The sequence below is a fragment of the Lactuca saligna genome, chromosome 4 (genome assembly GCF_052625555.1).
Source record: "Lactuca saligna cultivar CGN05327 chromosome 4, ASM5262555v1, whole genome shotgun sequence".
In the NCBI taxonomy this organism is placed as follows: Eukaryota; Viridiplantae; Streptophyta; class Magnoliopsida; order Asterales; family Asteraceae; genus Lactuca; species Lactuca saligna.
Genome location: NC_136420.1, coordinates 61,254,081 through 61,276,847, shown reverse-complemented (window position 1 = coordinate 61,276,847; position 22,767 = coordinate 61,254,081). Strand labels below are relative to the sequence as shown.

At 32.7% G+C, this 22,767-nt stretch overlaps 1 protein-coding gene and 1 non-coding gene across 9 annotated transcripts; both read right to left on the bottom strand.

The window, feature by feature from the left end:
- Nucleotides 1-2,831: 2,831 nt before the first annotated feature.
- Nucleotides 2,832-2,938, bottom strand: LOC145044415 (small nucleolar RNA R71). The gene has a single exon (XR_013681368.1). It is a non-coding gene; the product is annotated as a small nucleolar RNA R71 (small nucleolar RNA).
- Nucleotides 2,939-8,734: 5,796 nt separating this feature from the next.
- LOC145041984 (protein MALE DISCOVERER 2-like) lies at nt 8,735-15,976 on the bottom strand. Of its 8 annotated transcripts, none has more exons than XM_078990253.1 (13): nt 15,331-15,976; nt 15,111-15,243; nt 14,828-14,899; nt 14,510-14,653; nt 12,415-12,558; nt 12,206-12,301; nt 12,022-12,065; nt 11,373-11,795; nt 10,047-10,237; nt 9,851-9,983; nt 9,503-9,657; nt 9,239-9,415; nt 8,735-9,115 (listed from the first exon to the last, which is right to left on the bottom strand). In XM_078990253.1, exons 1-13 carry the CDS (start codon nt 15,440-15,442, stop codon nt 8,855-8,857), a joined length of 2,085 nt encoding a protein of 694 aa, XP_078846379.1. In that variant the 5' UTR covers nt 15,443-15,976; the 3' UTR covers nt 8,735-8,854. The 8 variants fall into 8 exon arrangements, with proteins under 8 accessions (XP_078846379.1, XP_078846384.1, XP_078846381.1 ...); XM_078990258.1 differs by lacking the exons at nt 14,828-14,899; nt 15,111-15,243; nt 15,331-15,976 and adding exons at nt 13,000-13,195; nt 13,601-13,681; nt 13,761-13,831 and having other exon boundaries at nt 14,510-14,638; XM_078990255.1 differs by lacking the exons at nt 14,828-14,899; nt 15,111-15,243; nt 15,331-15,976 and adding exons at nt 13,000-13,312; nt 13,601-13,831 and having other exon boundaries at nt 14,510-14,638.
- Nucleotides 15,977-22,767: the final 6,791 nt, after the last annotated feature.

The following is a 22,767-nucleotide window of genomic DNA, read 5'->3' as shown; positions in this document are numbered from 1 at the left end:
ACGACTATTAGAGAAGGTTGTCGGAGGCGGAAGGCAGTGGTTGTAAGTTGTGCTCAGCAGTTGGCTTTTAACCTAGAGCTCTGATACCATGTTAGATAATAGATTGATTCTCAAAAGACAATTGCATAAGAATATATAGAATATATTTAAAACCTAATGGCTAAACCCTAATCACTAACACTTTTCCAGATATATTTACGATTTTCTAAAAATCCTATAGACTAAGAAGAACAAATCAGCAACAGCAATAGACCGACACAATAACCCTTGTCGCTAATGGTTAGCAACATATTAACGACAAGCGACGGATTCGCTTGTCGCAAAATGTTCATGAATCAGTGGCTTTTGTCTTAAATCCATCACAATTTTCATCTGATTTGTTGTTACTTTTGTTGTAAATTAACATTCTTATGGTTTTAAATTCTAGGTGTCTAAGTTTTTCGTTACTCCATATCCAAAAATATTCAACTTTTAAATCTCAAAATCAAAACATTAGCATTTAACTACAAAAATAAATATTAATATTTGATATTGTCATATTTATACATATGTTTAGGCAATATTTAATTACATTTTGATTAATATTTTGGTTATTTGCTTAGATAAATGGTACTTATAAGGTTAAATTATATTTAGCAACCAAAAGAAGACATCTTGGAGAAAAAGGACTGAAAGCGTCAAAGATTGGAACTTTGGAGTTTAAAAGCTTAAAAGATGAAAAATCCAGCAAAGCACGTCCTCATGACGTGGGGACTAAAGTCTCACGACGTGCGTATGGATATTCTAGAGGATAATCATTCGGGTGAAAGAATACATGTTTGATACAGACTAGTACTGCATTCACGACGTGAGACTCCTATGCTAACGACGTAAAGAGGGTGAAATCAGAAACTATAAATATCTTTGAACCCTACAAATTTTGGGGGGTTAGTTCGCTAAAAGAAGATTTCCAGAAGTCGAATTCACAGGTTTAGGAGGCTAGGAAATTGGTTTTAATACCAAGGAAGAAAGAGAAGATCATAATTTACTTTCTTGTTTGGTACTTTACTATGCTTTTATATTATGACTTGTTTTAGTTCAATTGTTAGTATAAGTAACTAAATCTAGTTGCTTCTGTTAGCTAGATAAAGTTGGAACTCATGGTTTAAATATATGGATTTAGACTTTTCTTGTTGGTTAACGTCTTGTGTTTGATTGTTTATACCTAGCATGCTTAATTTGATACTAAATTACTCTAAACTCTTATTTTGTGTAGTTAGTAACCATTAATCTGTATGAATTTGATTACCTAGTAATTTAGTGAATATTAGATTATTAGAGCTAAGATCGAACCAATCTTAGATAAGTAATTGAATTATTGAATTTGGTTGTACTAAAGAACTCATATTATGACCATAATTGTGTTTGTCAACTCAATTTCACATAGCTCCAATTCAATCTAATAAATGATTATGTGTTAAATGATGTATGACCATACATAGCTCTATATGAATTAGTTTAATATTAGTAACTTTGTAATTCAATTGCTAATAATATTCTTGTTGGTTAAATATTCTCATTGGTAACCAACATGAATTGTCATAATTAATAATAAAACCATTGAGCGAAGGTGGATTCCAACTAACAGAATTGTTTTTGTTATTTGATTGAATTGTGTTAAGAAATTAAGTTTATCTAAACTTGCAAAATTAGAAAAAAAAACCCTCTTTATCTTTGTTAGAATTGCAAATTAATTGAATGGTAAGTAGGTTAATTAATTAATATCGTTCCCTGTGATCGATACCCGATTTTTGTGTTATACTATTTGTGCGGGGTACACTATCTTAGGTCGAATAGCTAGTAGATTAGAAGGTAAAATTAGGTGTAGCTATTTGCACGCATCAAGTTTTTGACGTTGTTGCCGGGGAACGGCGTATTTAATTGTTGATTTATTTGCTTTAGGTTAATCGACCATTTTTGTGTGGTAAAACCTACAAAAAGTTAATTTTTAGCTTAGTTTTTGTTTCAGTTATTAACTCACGACGTGAGTTCAGTAGTTTTTTGATTTCCTTCGTTTTTCTTTTCTGTTTAGTCTTTCTGCGACAACACGAGGTGGTGATCTTTACCACGTCGTGGTGGAAAGTCAGTAGGTAGTTTTATTTAGTTTTTTGTTCAGTTTTACATTTTTATTTTTGCTTATTTGCAGTATTACATGACCATAGGCTCTAGCACACCTTTGGTACCACTATTTGAAGATCCAGCATCAGCCCTTCACAAAAAGACAAATAAAAACGTAAAAGAAGACCAACCACCGAAGAGCTCATCATTTAAGGACCTTAAATCGGTTTTTGGGAAAAAGAAAGGAAAGAGCTTGGGTGAGTCTAGTAGTCAAAGGAATGAAGAAAGAAAATTAGAAAGCTTTGAGCAAAATCCAAATCAAAAAGAAACCGAAGATGATACAAAACCTGAGTTTGAATTAGAAAAGAGTGAACCCAAAGACGAGCTAATGTACAAGAAGCGGATAAGAGATGATGTTGGTCCCGGTCTAGTACAACCTACAATTCCCGCACTGCAACATTCACGTTGAAAGGATACATTCTTACTGCATTTAAGGATGTACTATTTTCTGGGAACGATCATGAGGATGCTTACAAGCATTTAGATGAAGCCAACGACATTGCAGACTATTTCAATGTCCCAAATGTTCCAAGAGAGATTGTTGTTAAGAATGCTTCCCATTACTGGGAGCTGCAAGAGACTGGTTGAAGGTGCTTCCACCTGGTGCAATTACTACTATGGCATAGATACAAGAGAAATTTTTGGAACAATTCTGCCCACCTTCAAAAATTGCTAAACTCAAGAAGGCAATAGCCAACTTTGAGCAAAATACGGGTGAATCACTTTATGAGGCATGGGAGTGTTATAAAGGATTACTAAAAAACTGCCCTCAAAATGATTTTAACATACAACAAGAAGTGTCTATATTCTACGATAGGGTGAATGACATGACAAGGCAATTCCTTGATTTTCAAGAACCGCTTACTAAGAAAAAATCCGGGTGAATTCAAAGAGTTGATTAAAGAATTCTCAAAGCATTCTTGTGAATACTATAATCCAAGACATGATAGAGCTAAGGGAATTAGGGGAGGAAATTCAGAAGACATTGTTGTTATGCTAGCAATGTTGAATAATATGGATCGGAGGATGACCAAGATGGATCAGTCAATACATGCTATTAGAGTTGGGTGTGAAAAATGCAATGGTCCACATTTGACTAAAGATTGCTACTTAGATGATAATGGGAACAAAAAGGCTCAAGTTTGCTACTCGAGTGGAGATAAATATGATGAGGAGTAGAGAAAACCAAAGACGGAGTGGTTGCCATATGAAGAATACAATAAGCAGAAAGAAGAAAAATATAGGCAGACTAGCTGAGGCTTCTACCAAAAGGAAAAACTACCAAAAGGAAAAACTACCAGCTGAAAAGAAAGTTGACTTAGAGACCATGCTAGCTCGTTTTATGGAGGCTTTAGAAAGAGACATGATGAGACAGATGCAGCAATAAAAGATCAAAGGATAATTATGAAGGATCATCAAATAATGATGAAAGATCAGCAGGCTATGATGATTGACCAGCAGACATTGTTAAGAAATCACCAAGCATCGATTCAAAATCTCGAAGCCCAACTTGGTCAACTAACGACTTTGGTAAATGAACGATTATCTCCATAATTTCCCGATAAAAAGATTCAATCGCATGTCATGGTGATTGAAACTGAAGAAAAGGCTATTTCTGCATTCCTAGAAGTTTTAGAAGTGGAGCCACAGTAGTCCGGACCAAGGGAGAAAAAGTCAACACTCGATGAGACAAATTTTGTTGAAACATCGAGCTCACGATGTGAGCCTACATATCTCACGACGTGGGCTGGGTCTGAACATAAAATTTAGCCAATGTGCAAACTTATCGTCCTCCTTTACCATTTCTATCCCAAGAAAATATCCATCCACTGGAACAAGAGCACTTGAAATTTAGGAAGCAAGTGAAGGGTATTCCAATAAATACTCCTTTCATTGAGTCGTTGTCTAAAGTTCCTGATTATGCAAAGTTCTTACAAGACTTAATAAATAATCGGCAACAATTAAAGAAAAAGTCCAAGGTGATTCTTAGTGAGCAAAGTTCTAAGGTTGTATTTGGGGGAGTTACCAAATAAGATGGGAGATCCTGGACGCCTCACTCTTCCATGTGAATTTAGAAATAATACAAACACTTTTGCCTTAACTGATTCTGGGGCTAGCATAAATCTAATGTCTTTCTCGTTTTATCAAAAGCTTAATATTCTGAATATGAAGGCTACAAGAATGACAATTCACATGGCTAACCGTTCGGTGACATATCCTAGAGGCATTGTTGAAGATATTTTGGTGAGAGTTGGGAAATTTTCTTTCCAATTGACTTTGTCGTGATGGACATGAAAGAAGACAACAATGTCCCTATTATTCTTGGTCGCCCTTTACTAATACTACTTGAGCCTTGGTTGACATTCAAGATTCCAAGCTAACTTTGAGAGTTGGAGATGAAAAAGCTACTTTTGGAATAGAAGATGGTTTCCAAGGGAATCATGTTCAAGGTGAAGTATTCAACATTGATGAAGAAGATGATCTTGAAGAATTGGAGAAACTAATGGAAGAAGAAATTAAGACGATTCAATAAGTTAAAAAAAAAAAAAAAAAAAAAAAAAAAAAAAAAAAAAAAAAAAAAAAAAAAACCAAAAGCATATGTTCCACTTGTTTTCGAAGTGATTGCTTATAAAAATCCAACTTCTTGGGTGAGTGAGGAAAGTGAAGGCGTATCAAGTGATGAAGACGGTGTTACTTCCAAAAAAAAGATGCTAACTTTGGATGAAAAGATGGTTTCCGTAGAGCTAGAGAATGAGGAAAAAGTGGAAAATAAACTTCAGGAGAATAAATAGATTAAAAGAAAGCTTGAAGAAAATAAGGTGAAAATTAAACAAGAAAACTCTAAAAATGCATACATTAGACGAGTTCAAGCATACAAAAGATGGAAAGAGCAAAAGGTGAAATTGTTGATCGACACTCCGACAAAGATTCAACGTGAAGCGGCACAGAGTTCGGCTCATGAATCCACAAAAAGAAGCACTTCACGGGAGGAAACATGAGTCTGGTTTGGAATTTCTTTTCGTTTTTGCATTTAATCTAGTTTTTGCATTTTTAGTTGGTTTTTAGGATAATTAGTCACCTCCTCATCTTAATTATTTTAAAAATTAAGTGTGGGGTCCTTAAAAACTAAGTGGTAAAATAAATTAAAGTTTTTATAAGAAAATGGACAATTTTATGAAAAGCATCGACACCACCTCATGGTATTTTTAATTGGCCCCCATTTATTCAGCCCAGACAGGATTCACGACGTGATCTATAAAGTTCATGAGACCACAAATTAAAGAAACCATTAGAACATTTGACTACCACTTTTTCAATTCTCACGAAGTGAACCCGCACACTTGGTCCCCCACACTCGATTTCGGCAACTTCATCCACATTCTACTATCTTGCTTACATAATCCAAGTTCCATATTAGAAGAAGTTCATAATCAAGATGCACAAGTTATCCACACATTTAGAGTTCGATCATACCATTACTATCCCAGAGGAGTCTATTCCTTTTTCTCCCTTTTATTTTGCTTTTAATTTATTTGTATGCATACATTGAGGGTATTGTATGTAATAAGTGTGGGGTAGGGGTTGAAAAAGTAAAATTACTAGAAATTTATAAAAAAAAATTAAAATTTTGAAAAATTTAAGAAAAAATAAAAAAAAAATTAAATCTAATAATAGTTTGAACTTAAGTTGCTAGTGTTATGTGGGATGATCCAATGCAAGCTCACATGTTTAGCTGAGTCAACATATGTTATAGTTATTTGTGGCTTCCCATTCTTAGTAAAAAGCCATGAGATATGAAAGGTAATCTGGTAGTTTATATGGCATAATATGTTTTGCATCCTAAACCTGAAATCTATCCAGGAGAGCTTATGTAGCCATTGCACTTAGACTAATACATTAAGCAATAAGGGTTGAAGTTAAGCATCTTTACTTAAGCATGTAGGTTTTGAGCGGAAAAAGTGAGATATGTATAAAAAAGAAGAAAAAAGAGAGACAATTTACCAAAAAGTAAAAGAATTTTTGGAGCTATCAAATTATGAAGATCAAAAGATCAAAAATTCTGAAAAAATTCAAAAAGTTGAAGATACCAAAAATCAAACAAAAAGGTGGTGAATTCAAAGAAATCAAATATCAAATATCAAAGAAGTGAAGAATTCCAAGAGCTCCAATGTGGTATCAAAAGTTGTAATTTCTGGATTATGTATGCTTTGGTAGCTTAACAAAAATACCTTGAAGTTAAGAAAGATTTCTAAGGATTGATTCGGAGGGTTGCAGAAATGAGTGTTGTATAAACAAAGGGGTGACGGTTCATAAGGATTGTGAGTATTTATGATTGGGGGGTTATTAGGGATTTAGACACAAATATGCGCATTGAGGTATTTGTGTAATGGTTGAGTTCTAAATGGATTGTTCTGTGTGATGCTAGTGATGAATGTTTCAATTTAAAAATAATTAAATTTGCTTGAAGGCAAGCAAAGAATAAGTGTGGGGTATTTGATATTGTCAGATTTATACATATTTTTTAGGCAATATTTAATTACATTTTGATTAATATTTTAGTTATTTGCATAGATAAGTTGTACTTATAAGGTTAAATTATATTTTGCAGCCAAAAGAAGACATCTTGGAGAAAAAGGACTGAAAGCATCAAAGATTGGAACTTTAGAGGTTAAAAGCTTAAAAGATGAAAAATCCAGCAAAACACGTCCTCACGATATAGGGAGTAAAGGTTCACGATGTGAGTATGGATATTCTAGAAAACAATCATCCGGATGAAAGAATACGTGTTCGATACAGATTAGTATTGCATTCGCGACGTGAGGCTCCTATGCTCACGACGTGAAGAGGGTGAAATCTGAAACTATAAATATCCTTGATCCCTACGAATTTTAGGGGGTTAGCTGGCTAGAAGAATATTTACAAAAGTCGAACTCGGGGGTTTAGAAGGCTAGGAAATTGGTTTTAATACCAAGGAAGAAGGAAAATATCATAATTTACTTTCTAGTTTGGTGCTTTACTATGTTTTTTATTATGACTTGTTTTAGTTCAATTGTTAGTATGAGTAGCTAAATCTAGTTGCTTCTGTTAGCTAGATGAAGCTGGAACTCATGGTTTGAATATATAGATTTAGACTTTTCTTGTTGGTTAATGTATTGTGTTTGATTGTTTATACCTAACATGCTTAATTTGATACTAGATTACTCTAAACTCTTATTTTGTGTAGTTAGTGAGACCATAAATTTGTATGAATTTGATTACCTAGTAATTTAGTGAACATTAGATTATTAGAGCTAAGATCGAACCAATCTTAGATAAGTAATTAAATTATTGAATTTGGTTGTGCTAAAGAACTCATATTATGACCATAATTGTGTTTGTCAACTCAATTTCACATAGCTCCAATTCTATCTAATAAAGGATCATGTGTTAAATTATGTATGACCATACATAGCTCTACATGAATTAGTTTAATATTAGTAACTTTGTAATTGAATTGCTAATAATATTTTCATTGGTAACCAACATGAATTGTCATAATTAATAATTAAACCATTGAGCGAATGTGGATTCGAACTAACAGAAGTGTTTTTGTTATTTGATTGAATTGTGTTAAGAAATTAAGTTTATCTAAACTTGCAAAATTAGATAAACCCCTCTTTATCTTTGTTAGAATTTTAGATTAATTGAATAGTAAGTATGTTAATTAATTAATATCGTTACCTGTGATCGATACCCGACTTTTGTGCTAAACTATTTGAACGGGGTACACTGTCTGGGTATAGCTAGTAAATTAAAAGGTAAAATTAGGTATAGCTATTTACTAATATATCAATATTCGACTAGAATATTAAAAATCATATAAAATCAAAATTGCCTGGTAGGTGGGTTATTTCCTTGAACTTTATGATTTCGTTATACATCTTGACCCTTGGCCCTTTCTTGTTTTACCTCATTTTTTCATGCTCCTCCATTTTAAAGCGACATGAATCACCAAAAAAAAAAAAAAAAAAGTTACGAGAGATTTTACAAAATAGCAACAGTAACACGTCAAAACTCAATTTGATCTCACTATAAAAACCTCAATTTTAACCTCTCTTGTTTCATGAATTAGATTACGAGGAACAAATATGAAGTAAACTAGACATTCACATATTTCCAATGTCGCTAGATTCATTAAAAAAAAAAAAAAAAAATTCACCCAAAAATATATGAATTTACCAAAATAGCACCAGTAAGTTGTCAAAACTCAATTTAACAGCATTGTAAAAACCCCAATTTTCAACTTATCTTGGTGCATGAATTAGCTTATGAGCTACCAAGATGAAATAAAGTTGAAAACCCAATAATAATCATTACATTATCTTTTTACACTTTCAAACACTATACAATTCAACTCCTTCGGTCAAAAAAACCCAATCCCATAAATCTCGACACCTCATTTTGATTAAATGATATACATACAACCTATATATATATATATATATATATATATATATATATATATATATATATATATATATATATATATATATATATATATATATATATATATATATATATATATATATATATCAAGTGTCAAGAATAAATCAAAGAAAATCCAACAAAAACTATCGCATGTATGTACAAGTTAACAATGAGAAAATGTATCCTTTTTCCATGTATCTTTAATGTTAAATTTTGTTATTCCTTTTTTTTATGTTTCATCTTCAGATAAGATCTCAAGTTCAGCCCACCAAAGGGGAGACATTCTAGGGATTGCTTGCTCTGGTGAAATACCACTTTCGTCCCTAAGTTTTCGAATTATTTTATTTATCGTTGGTTTCTCACTTCCATCTTTTTCAATGCATTCTTGAATAACTTCACAAACAACATCAAGTTCTTTTTGCTTGAATGACTTTAAGGTTGGATCAATCATATGACTAATGTTTTTATTCTCCTTCAAAAACTCTTCCACCTGTGAAAATAGCAAAATTAGAGTTAGTACTTGTTTACCAATGATATAAAAATTAAAAGAGATACTTTTTGTGATTTTCTCTATAAACCTTTGATATGAGATATAGTAGTTTAATGAACTTACTACAAGAGGTTCTTCTTTGTCTGAAGAAGGATGTTTCCCAGATATAATTTCAAGCAATAAAACACCAAAACTGTATATGTTTGACTCCTTATCAGGCATCACAACACACTTTGACTTATTTGCCCCTGATATCTTTTCTTTCTGGGAAAACTCTTTCCAGAAACTCAAGTCTGCAACCTGGGAGATCAGAAAAACTTCTCAACACCAGGTGTATATTTATAAAGGATGAGAAGGGCGTTTACGTCTTTTTGCACAGAAGCTTACTTTAGCAGCATTATCATCGGTTAGATAGATCATTTCTGAATTCAGATCCATGTGCACCACTGGAGGACTTAAGTCATGCATGCATTGGAGACAATATGCTACTCCTAGTATTATTCTCATCCTTGCACTCCAGTCTAGATGCTCAGCTTCTTGAACTGTATTTTAAACATAAGGGTAAAATGGTCATTTACTCACATTCAGACAGTTCATCGAGTCCAAAAAAGAAACGGACTTTTTTGTATACAAAACTTATTTCAAGTTCTTGAACTGTAATTAGAACAAAGAACAACTTAATGGAGACATGACTTTGAACAGAAGGGTAAAATGGTCATTTACTCATAGAATTACCATGTAGATGCTCTGAGAGTGAGCCACTTGGAGCATACTCAAACACCATCATTCTAACAAAAGGTTTGTCCTCCTCACAATAACCAATAAGATTAACAAAGTTTTTGTGGTTCACGCGTGAAAGCATCTCAATCTATAACAAAATTTTAGTTATTTAGTGATTAAAGATATATAAAATATGTTTGAAAAAAAAAACCTTGTTGTGGAACAATAGCTGTGCATGTTTTGACCAATCTTTGAGTCTTGTAATGGTAGTTGAAGCGACACAAATCTCAACTCCACTTGATAATGTTCCTTTATATAAAGTACAACCTTCCATTGTTTCAATGATGTTGCTAAAATCCTCACATGCTGTTTCTAGTTCTGAATGATCTAGTTTTTGAACACCTGTGTTGTTAAATCATGATTAAGAGGATAATTAATACCTTAATTCCACTAATAAATGATAATGGTGTTTAATAAAGATCCAAAAATAGTAATTTGAAGGACAATAACAAACAAAAGTCGTTCTTAGAGTATCCATGACTGATTATATTTGCCATGTCATCTTTCTGGTTAACTTAGTTTAACAAAAACCAATTATAATAAACCCTTTTTAGAAGCTTTTTTTTTTTTTTATTGGTAAAATTAACTAATTTATCGTTGTGTATCTATAATGTTTTGTGAAGCCCGCTTGTTAAATTTTATTTCTTTTTAAGAACAGATCATATTTGTATTTAATATTTTTTGGATTAAAATGAAAAGGAAATTATCTGATATTGTATAATCGATGAAAATAACTAAATAAGTTTCAAAAAAAGTGAAAATCATTACATATGTTATAAAAATTAGAATAAAACGATGAAAATATAACATAACTGTTATGCATTTTATTATTTTATATTGGGAAACAAAATGAAATATTATCTGATGTTTAAAAAATTAGATTAATTAGTGAAAAAAGAATAATGATTTTGGAATTCGAATACAATTACAGGGGTATAATGAAATATTATTGAAGGGTTTTACGTAGAAAAGTCCCGTTATTTAGAGAATTTTTTTGATGAAGTTTTAATTTTTTTTTTGTTTCGAACAACAAAAAAGTCCAATTCTTTTGGAAAAATCACATAATCTATCATTTCCTGTTAAAACTAGAAAAAGAAATCGTTAATTTGTGCAAAATGTTAAATAATCGGGACTTTTCTGTTCAAAAAAAAAATTAAAACTTTATCAAAAAAATTCTCTAAATAATGGGACTTTTCTTCATAAAAATCTATATTATTGAATGTAGGGGATTAAATGTAGAGAACAAAAAATCATTATAGCACTCAATAAATACTAAGTATTTGATACAAAAAGCAAAATTAATCATGTAGAGTGTGGGCCACTATGTACTTGATTCATATCTCACACATGATGATGTGGGCCAGCTGACAGGACAGTGTGGACCAGCTGACAGGTTACTGTAAGAATAACCTTTTTACAGCAACTTTTTTTATTTTAATTAATAATAATAATAATAGTAAGTCATAATATTATTTACCCGTAACAAATGCTTTTTGCAGTTGTCTACTAAGCCCGGGCCTCCACGGGCCCATGGTTTTGACAGCTTTATTATGACACATGAATGATAGTGTCATGGAAGTGATTAGAAGAAAAGATCCACAACACATTCCTATCAAGATCTTCCACATGTCTGAATTAGTTTGACTTTCCGTTGACTCTTCATCATCATCAGATGTTTCGGATGATGAAGATGGAGTATCATCAAATCTTTTTGTTATTTTCCAGAAACATCCGCTGCTTTTGGTACTAGGAACAACTCCTATGATGCCACCTCGTGCTGACATGTCATCATCATTATATGAAGATTCGGATGCTACATTTGTAGGTTCTTCTATTAGCTTTCGACTTGTTATGCATCCATCAATTTTTGTGTTTTCAACTATTTTGGGCGTTAGTGGACCTGATAATTTACATAATGAGTAAATCACCATTTTACCCTTGTGTCTGGATAGGAAATAAAATAAGGGCAAAGAGGTAGAAAGATGTCTGAATGTATAAAGCCTCCATATCCTCACTTTTCTTTTAATTAGAGTCTTTTTATATTAAGTCAAAAAAGAAACATTTCTATATAAATATATGTATCCGATTTATATCAAGTCCATTAAGTCGAAAAGAAAGTCACGTACTTTCTTCATTGACACAAGAATTGTCTGAAATGCCCTTGCTGAATCTGAAACTCGAGAAAACACACAAGAAACATGATAAAGAAGGGTTAATGTGACTTTTCTGCATAAAAACCAATAAAAGAATTTATACATTTCAATTTTTTTTTTTTTTAAAAGTGCATATAATTATATGCTTCTTTCTTACAGTTGAAATGGTTTGAGGCAATTAATAACAGTTTCTTTGAATGGGGATATAACAGAATCTGCATTCCTTAGATGGTTAAAACCACCCTGCCATATGCTGTGTCATAATGTGTCACCATAATTAAAAATAATAATAATAATAATAAGGATCATAATTAAAGATTTTAATAAATTTGAATTTTTTTTTTTTTTTTTTTTGAAAATTCTTACCAACGTCCAAGTTTCCTGTTTAGAAATCCAATTGCATCTGTAACACTGAATGTAAGATTATCATCAAATTGCAACTTGTAGAGTAAATTCAGGCTCTCAAATTCATGTGGAATGCTTCCTTCAAGATTGTTGTTATGAAGCAACCTGGTGGGAGGTTTTTTAATGAGTCAGATATACTCATTTTTCAATATTTAAGATTTTAAAGAAATGGATATGTTTTGGAAAAATATTTGATGACCCACTTTAGAAAATATCTCAATCGCAAATTAAAAGAACTCTTGTTGCTATGTTTTTTAGAAAATCCATGTCAATTTTAATTCTTGAAAGTGATTTTTCTTCAAGAGGGTAGTGAAATTTGTACTAAAAAACGATAATTTGATTGTTATATATGTGAATGCTTGAAAAATGGAGTCAAATGTACTCATTTCTCTACAGGGAAAATGACCTAAAAGCCCAATGAAGTTTTCAAATCTTTTAAAAAGCCCCAATATTGTTTTGGTTGTTTAAGAGAACCCAACAAAGTAAGATTTCGTTCAAAAAATAGCATCTAACTTCACTTTTTTTCTTATCTAACTGTGTGGTAACCTGAAGGCAAGCGGAGGAATAATTGAATAGATGACTTGGCAGTTTTTTTGACATGTGGATTGCTTTGTTGGCTTAAAACATGACATGTAGGATATGTTCATCGATCTAACCCATCTTTACTAAAACAAATTAGGGCACACATCTCCTCCTTAACGGCTCTGTCCTTCTCCCATGACTTCTTCTTCTTCCTCTAAATCTGTGATCACCAAGTCAAGCACCAACATTTCAAAATCAAAGAGGACACTTGATGATGGGAAGCATTGCAATTGTGGGTACAGTGCTCGAATTTGGACATCAACCACCAAAGCTAATCCTGGAAAAAAGCTTATGACTTGTCCCTGTTCTTGAAAACTGTTTATATCCATTTCGTAATAATTTATTGGTTATGTGAGTTAATTTTTTCTGAACATGAAGGATCGAAATACGAAAGTTGTTATTTCTGGAAATGGGTTGATGCTGATGAACCAAAAAAACAAGACTAGGATAAATGAAGAAGTACCAGAAGCAAGCTCAAGATTTGAATTTTTACAATTTGAAGACAGCAAAGGATGTTATGCTTTTTAGAAAGAAATCCGATGAATTGACTAGGAAGAACAAACACCTTTGTGGTAGACATCAATGGTAAGGGAGTCACCATCTCTTGACATGGTTGTTGTACACTCTTTGAGCTCTGTTTCACCTTCTGTAAAAACAATTTCACCTTCACCATATGTAGAAAACGATTTCACCTTCTGTAAAAACGATTTTAATTTCGCATTCACCTCCTTCCTTAAGCCACAGCCACAACGATTTCACCCAGTAAGAACCCTAGATCGCATATGTTCCGATTTCACTGAAAGGTAAGTCTTTGTGATAGTGGGATTTTTATTTCCATGTAATAAACGATAATCAGCCATGTCATCTTTTCTTGTGGTTCACTTCCATTAGCAGGTAAACAAAGAGTTTTAACCCACAGATGCCGGTTACCCTTAATGAGAAGCCTAAGTTAGTTTGGATTTTTTAGAAAAATGTTTACTTCCTTGGCTTTTCTTGAATAACCAAAACAATATTGGGGTTTTTAGAACTATTTGAAAACTTTATTGGGCTTTTAGGTCATTTTCCCTTTCTCTACATCAAGATTATAAAGAATTGTATACAATTTCATGTAATATTTGATGACCCGTTTTGAAAATGATTTGAAATAGAAACTAAGAGAAATCTTGTGGCTAAGTTTGTGATGAAATCCATGTGATTTTTGATTCTTGAAAGTAATAGATTTGACCTTAAAAGTCAGAACTTAACCTTATTTTGTAAAAAGGGAAGTGAAATGTGTGCTCAAAATCCATAATCCAATTGTTAGACATGTGAATGTTGAGTCAAATGTATTCGTTTCTCAATGTCAGCATTAACAAGGAACTGTATACATTTTCATAGAACTTCTTGAACTTTTATAAATAAATATATTCAGAGTCTTCGAAGTAGGAATATAGCAATCTATAAAGAACAAAGTGAATAGGATTATATCACTTACAGATATTTTAGTGATTGCATTGTTTCAACCTCTGGTGGAATATTTCCAATCAATTTATTATCCCTTAAATCCAGTACCTCCAACATGTTGAGTTTGCCAATCTCTTTTGGAATAACTCCATGAAAATGGTTATGTGAGAGAACACTGGAAAAACAAAAAGTTAGAAAATGTTTGAAGTTTATCAAATCAATTCTCTCTCTGTTAAAAAATTCAAAACACATACTAACATAATCGTTTATCTGTAATCAAATGTCTTTTATACCCCTTCGTAATTGGAAGAAAAAAAATAGTGGGTAAGAATTAGAACTTGATACTTACAGACGCCTCAAGTGAGTGAGATTCCCTAACTCAGGTGTGAGTACTCCTTCCAAAGATAGCCCTTTGAGATCACTTCAAGAAAAGGACATAATTACATCAAAAATCGATTGTTATTCAAATGTCTATAGAATAACCAATTTAGAATCACAAAATAAAGAAAATCTTGTGGTCTTGTGGATCAAATTCATAAAATCAACAACGATTTATGATCATATTGGATGAAAAAGTAGCTTGTAACTTCACAAATGAAGAACATTGAATACACATACTTCCATTTACTTACAGAGTATGCACATTGCCAAAGACACACTGAACATAAGACCATGAGCATGGATCATTGTCATCCACATTCCAACTTGCAAAGGCTCCATATGGATCACGAGATACTCTTGCCTTAAAATCCAACAATGCCAATCCTGCATTTTTGTTGATAAATGATACAAACAGTTGAAATACATACCTTGATATACTTAAACTGATTAAAAAGTAAAAAATAAGCATACCTTCGGGATTCAGGGAAGAACACACATGAGCTAGAACAAGAATCAAAAGCGGGAAATAAGAATACTGGATTCCATTTGTTGTCCATCTACCCCCCATTGTACTCAAAACCATATGTTGTGATTGTGGAGGCAGCCGCTGTTTCTGCCACCACACACCTGTCTGAATGCGCCAGCTTTTTTTTCCTACAAATCACTGGTAGCCGTCTTCAAGTTAATGATCAAATGGGGGTTTTTCATTTTCCTAGGGTTTCCGATCGCACCAGAAATGAGGGCACGAAGGGTAATCAAAGCTTATATCGATCGTCTGGTTTTTTTCAGTTGATTTCTATCTCTCGTGTACAATGTATATACTAAACAAAGGAAACGTTGGTGAAAATATAATACACCTAGGAATGTGAGAAGAAGATGATGATGATTGGTGGCACGATTGAGATGAGAAGATAGAAACATAAATGAAGAATTTCCTTGAAAACAAAAGGATTTAAGAAGTATGACTCGTTCTTAACCACCCTTTTCAGGATGATCTCAGAGGAGGACCCTCTTTCCGACCATCTGAAGGAAGGGGGAAAGAATCCTGATCCCCCTGTTTGTTGTTTGCGTCTCCAAAACTCGTAGGACATGTCTCTATTACCCCAACACCATGGTCGCAACCAACGACGAACATTCTTCACCTTTTTTTAAAGGGATAATAACTTTTTTTTAAAAGCTAAAATAATTTTTTTATATATTTTGTTACTGATTATTTTTTTACTTCTTTAATTTGTTTATCTATACATATTTAGTCTTTTTTATTGAAAAAATAACTTCATAAGATAATATATTTCTCTCTTTGTCCACATTTTATCCTTAATATACTTTTGCATATTTAGTGTTTAGGGAGTGTTTGGTATTGCTTTTAGAATGATTTTTAACTTTTAATTTTTTCAAAAAACCAAAAGATGTTTAAGTAATAGAAAAGTTCTTTTGAAAATTACTTTTTGCATAGAGGAAAATGAAGAGTTTCAAAAAGTCATAAAAATCTGATTTTTTGTGACTTTACATGTAAAAGTTACACCAAAAGTTATTTTGTTAATCCAAACACATTTTAAGTAGTTTTTTTTTTTTTTTTGCAAAAAGTCCTACAAAAATGACTTTTAATGTTCACAAGCAATCCCAAACACCCCTTTAATGTATTTTTGTTGCAAAATAAGTCCTTGTTTATATACACATTTAATACATATAAACGGTTTCTTTATGTTTTTCTCATGTATCCTATATGCTACATCATTGATAAGGTGTTTGAATCTATTGATGATTATGTCCACCGCAACCTCGGTTGTTTGGTTGCTTAGGTCTTGTGGTTTGGCTTAGGTGTTGTGTCCTGAACGAAAGTTGTAATAGACCTAAATACGAACGTGTGGATATAAAGATAGTTAGAATTCAAGATCATGTGAAGAAGTACGATGTTTAGAACACAAAAAATAAGCAACCAAGCAGTCGAGGTCATGGTAGCCATAAGCATCAACGGCTCCAAACACCTTATTAATAATTATACCACATAGGATGTCATGAGCCATAGTGGAGCATACAACACATTAGTATTAGCAACGTGCATGATGGAGCACTACGAGCTATAGTGGAGCATCATGATGCACAGGTGGCGCATCATGAACACTAGTGGTCCAACATCCATAATGGTAGCACAACGTGGTGTATTCCTTGAGCATCATCAACTTCTAAGTATCATTGAACAATCTTGATCATCAACGAGGACTTCATAGTATACGTAGCTCACCAAGGATGCCATTGCTCATCAAGGAACCAAAATGGTGCATCTTTCACCAAGATGGCGCATCTTGCATAATAATGGTCCATCTTGTGCAGTGATGGTGCAATATCCTTCAAGCATGGTGCAGCTTCCTTTAAAGTGGTGCAAATTCCTTCCAAGGTGGAGCACGATCTTCCAAGTTAGCACAACTTCTTCCATTTTGGAACAACATCTACCAAAGTGATGCAACATGCTTTCCACTTGGCGCAACATGTATGTCAATGGTGCAACATGCTTGCATAATGATGCAACATGCTTTCCACTTGGCCTAACACTTAATCAAATGGCGCAACAATGCATCAAGTTGCTTTATTCCACTCCCAAGTGCTCCAAACCTCTTCCAAATGCTCCATACCCCCTTTTAGACAATTCGTTACTTTGATACTTGATTAGTTCCTTTATCAGATGTTTCATTCCATTCTCATATGATTGATTCTTTTGTTACATGCTCCCTGAACCCCAAGTGCTCCAATGAGTTCTAGGTGATCCATTGAACTCAAATGCTCCATTAGAATCAAGTTACATTTAACAACTAAAATAGGGTCGAAGTGCATGGGACAATTGATGAGTACAATATTTCTGGTGGTAGTTTTCTCAACATTGATATAAACAGAAGGAACAAATATCTCGAGGAAGGCTAGAGAGATCATCAGAAAGCTTCATCACTATCTCCAACGAGGCAATCTTCTCAATTTTGGAATCACCTACTTCTATGATATCACAAAGAGATCCATATTTCTTGTTCTTTAATACGTTAACCTTCATGTTCTGGTTCGATAAGGACTTAGGAGGTTTCTTACCTAAGCACTCAGTTATGACCCCTTCTTTCCACTCTTTAATGAATTCAACAAAAGGGAATGGCCAAAATCAACAATAGGATGAGAATCAATACTTGACTCAGCCTCGAGATGGGTATCCCCTCAAAAGGATCGAGGAGACCGAGTGGCGGTCCATCGGAAGATTTTGAGATTCCTATAAGCCGCCTTCGGTGAAGTTAATCTAGGATAGTGGAATCCTTACCCCCAAAGAGTTGGACCATCTCGATTGTTGGTCTTACCCCAAGCACTACCCAAAAAGTTTATTATTATTATTATTATTATTATTATTATTATTATTATTTATTCATTATTATTATTATTATTATTATTATTATTATTATTATTATTATTATTATTATTCCATAGGCAAAAGCTACATAATTGCATGTCCAATAATAGATGTCGTCATTGCATGTCTAAATGAGGAATCATTTTCCCACACCTGAAATTTATGCATAGAACATGGGGTCGCAGACAAAAATGGTGATTTCTTCATTTTCTCCTCTATGGGCCTTAGTTGTATAAACATACACATAGTGGCGATGCTACTTTGTTTAAAGGTGGGTCATTTGACCCACCTAAAAATAAAAAATTTCCAACAAGTTATATATAAGATAAATTCAGAACCTATCTTAAATATTTTGAATGACCTGCCTTAAATGCTGTGAAATAGCCCTGTTGAACATATTTTTCACTTGAACCGTCCCGGTTTAACCTTGTTAGCGAACCATGTGATTTTCTATGTTAGACTCTCCACTGCGTACGCATATATATATATATATATATATATATATATATATACACACAATATTATATGTCTACATGTGTATTTATGTGTGTAGGTGTATGTGTATGTATATGTGTATGTGTATGCGTATGTATATGTGTGTAGGTGTCTATGGGTATGTATGTATGTAAATCTATGTGTATTTTGTATTTGTAATGTATATGTATGTATGTATGTATATATATGTGTGTATGTGTAATGTATGTGTATTTGTGTATGTGTATCTATGTATATATTTGGGTATGTGTCTATGTGTATGTGTGAATGTATATGTATATGTGAATATCTGTGTATTGTGTATATGTGAATGTGTACGTGTGTATGTGAGAATGTATGTGTATATATGTATATATGTGTACGTGTGTATGTGTGAATGTATGTGTATATATGTATACATGTGTATACGAATGTTTGTGTATGTATGAATGTGTGTGTGTATGAATGTATGTCTACGGGTATATGTGAATGTATGTGTAAATGTGTATGTGTATGTATGTATATGTACATATGCCAATTTGATTGTAATGTTAAAGTGTGAAAGGAGTAACAGATCAAAATGAGCACGCCATTATAAACATGTAGGTATCAGGTATAACTTTGGAAAAATATAGATAATCATGTATAATATAGGTGCGAAAAAACAAAGCAAAAAAACGACGTTCGGTGCCCGAAATGTCGAAAATAGTTAAATTACCTAGGTAATCCGTTTAAATTTAGTGGCCTTTCGTCAGTAATTTCCGACGGATTACCTACAAATTTTCATTATTTTCGACATTTCGGACACCAATTGTCGTTTTTTTTTTCGATTTTTTTTTTCGCACCTCTATTATACATGATTATATATATGCTCACTAAGTTATACATGATATCTATGTGTGTATAACCGTGTGCACCTTTCGATCTATTACTCCTTTTGCATTGTTACTCCTTTCACATACATTCACACATAAACACATACACACATACACATACACAACATTCACATACACACATATACATACATACAAATTCTCATACATACATATACACACGCATACATTCACACATACCTATAGACAAATACACACATATAGACATACATACACATATATTCACACATTCACATATACATACATACACACATACACATACATTCACACACATAAATTCACACATTCACGCATACACATACACACATATGTATATACATACACATACATCCACACAACTCGACCATGCTCCATGCATGTCATATACCAATTCTAAGTCAAAATAAAGGTAAATAAGGGCAAAATTCATGCTTGGTCCAAACCACCACAAATCCTCAAATTTAAGACATATGCTAATTAAAAGGCCTCAATGATTCATAAAGTTGCTAACTTTATGGTTCCTATGCATGTTACCCAACCCAAGAGCTTTAGGACTTATAAAGGTCCAACTGTATCGAAATCAAAGCTTGGCGAAACGACTGTACGAGAAGCTTTCTCCCCAGTTCTTTGGACCTTATCGAGTTATACGAAAAATTGGACTAGTTTCCTATGAACTTGAGCTTCCTCCTACTTCTCGCATTCACCTCATCTTCCATGTTTCAATGCTCAAATCAGCCAGAGGTTACTCATCATTTAGTTCGTCAACACCTCTTCCTATCACTCGTGATTGGTTATTTGATGTTGAACCTGATAAAGTCATGGATCACTGTTGGGTCATTGAAGCTGGTAAACTTATTTTGGAACTCCTAGTTTCATGGAAATATCAACCTTTCGAAGAAGCTACATGGGAGAGTTATGATTCACTCACTTCTCAGTTCCCGTTATTTCGACTCAAGGACAAGTAGTTTTTCCGAGGGGAGAGTAATGTTACGACACCACTAAATGTGTATTCTCACCGACAGAAAAAGAAGGCTAATCAAGCCCAAGAAGGATCATTATAGCTTCTAAGGATGTTGTTGGGCCCAACTTTGGACCCACTCACACAAGTTAATGGCTAAATAAAGAAAAAGCATGAATAGTCATCTCCTGCATACATGAGACTATTAATTAGAAACAACAGTTATATTTTGGTTGTTTAGTTTATGATAATCAAGTATATGTCCTGGAGAGTTGCCTTCTCGAATGTGGTAGAATTTTGTTATCTTCTTTTATTATCTATAGTAATCATCAGATTTTTGTGTTTATCATATACATATACATACATATGCATACATATAGATATGTAATTACATATTACCAATCATATTCACATTCACATTCATATACATACGTTATTGACTTACATATACACATACACATACACATTAATATTTGATTGCTCGAGCACCAAACATTGTTTTTCTACTTCATTTATTGATGCCTCTATTATACATGATTGTTCATACTTTCACCAATTTATAGTTATTAGTATCATTCATAAAATCATGTGCATCTTTGGGATCAATTATTCATATCATGGTTTAACATTCTAGTACCTATTTATATACATACACATTCATGTACAAAAACATACACATATACACATTCATGTGTGTGTGTGTATATATATATATATATATATATATATATACATGTACACATGTACACATACAAATATTCATTTGCACATGTACACTCATTCAAATAAACAAAGACATTCACATATGTATACTCATACATATTCATACACACATACAAATACACATGCACATACACATTCATATAAATACACATACACATACACCTACGCATACAAGTACACATCTTGATGGTGTATACAGTTGTATCCACTATATACATACACACAAACATACATACACATACATATAGACATACATATACATAAACATTCATATAAACACCTATATACATATTTTTTTAAATATAAATACGAAGAAAAAAGACATTTTCTAAATAGGAAAAATACGAAACAATACTACTACTACTACTACTAATAATAATAATAATAATAATAATAACAACAACAACAACAACAACAACAACAATAATAATAATAATAATAATAATAATAATAATAATAATAATAATAATAATAATAATAACAATAATAATTTTAAAATTAATATTTTGATTATTTTGTTTCTGTTGGAAATCCATTGGTAATTTCCTACGGAATATCTACGATTGAAAAAGTCAAATTACCCGCACTCAAATATTCGCTAGGTTTTATTTTTTCGTTTTCCCCGGAAATAAATCATAATTACCCATAAATTGACCTTTCCCAATCTCCCTAAATCGATGGAAGTGCTTCACCTTCGTTTTGCCGTCGCTTGTAACCCTTGTCGGTCCAACTCGTCGCCGCTATCGATTGAGGAAAACATCTCTATCATTGCTCCACCATCGTAATTGGGCCATAAGTCTCCATCATTCCTAGGTTTTTCTCTCGGTATCTCTCTTGATTACAGTCATCCCCTTCGCTTCCTTTTCCCCATCTCTTACGTTGCCCCTTTTTGTTTTTCGACTTTCTCATCTGCTATTGCCATAATCAATTCAACATCTACCATCGGTGGCACAACACAGGACTTCGACAAAGTAAACAGCTAAAGTTGAGGACACCCACTATAGACTCATTCGTCGCACACAGAAGACACAAGTAAGAAATTTTGAATCCTCCTATTTTTAACATTCTTTGATATCGGATTTTTAGTTATGATTTATGAGGTTGTGTTGTGTCAATTACGTTTTTTTGTATGATTCTAACATGTCTTCTTCCTGTTTTTGCTTTATGACATGATCTGGTTCCATTTTTTCTACAATTTATTTTTATTATTTTTTCATTTTTGGAGTTTTGGTTGAAAGATGATTGTGTAAATTATGATTTATAGCAGGTCTTATGTAAATTATGGTTTTATGAGGTTGTTTTTAGCTATAATTATGATTTATACATTCACATAATTGTTTATGAGTTCATTTCTGTGATAACCAAGTTTGTTGCTTATGTGTTTTGTGCATACATTAACATCATTGCTTATCCATCACTCGCATTATACTTTGGAAATCAATCCAACAAGGTAAGTTTTACATAAAAGAATGTTGGAAGATGAAGAGATGAAAGTA

What these genes read in the sequence shown, in the direction of transcription:
- LOC145041984 (XM_078990253.1), bottom strand. Translation starts at nt 15,442, where the DNA reads ATGGTTTTGAGTACAATGGGGGGTAGATGGACAACAAATGGAATCCAG. An exon ending in ATGCAATCACTAAAATATCT is followed by an intron (nt 12,559 to 14,509) that starts GTAAGTGATATA and finishes ACCTCCCACCAG; the next exon opens with GTTGCTTCATAACAACAATC. An exon ending in ACTCTCAGAGCATCTACATG is followed by an intron (nt 9,658 to 9,850) that starts GTAATTCTATGA and finishes TTTAAAATACAG; the next exon opens with TTCAAGAAGCTGAGCATCTA.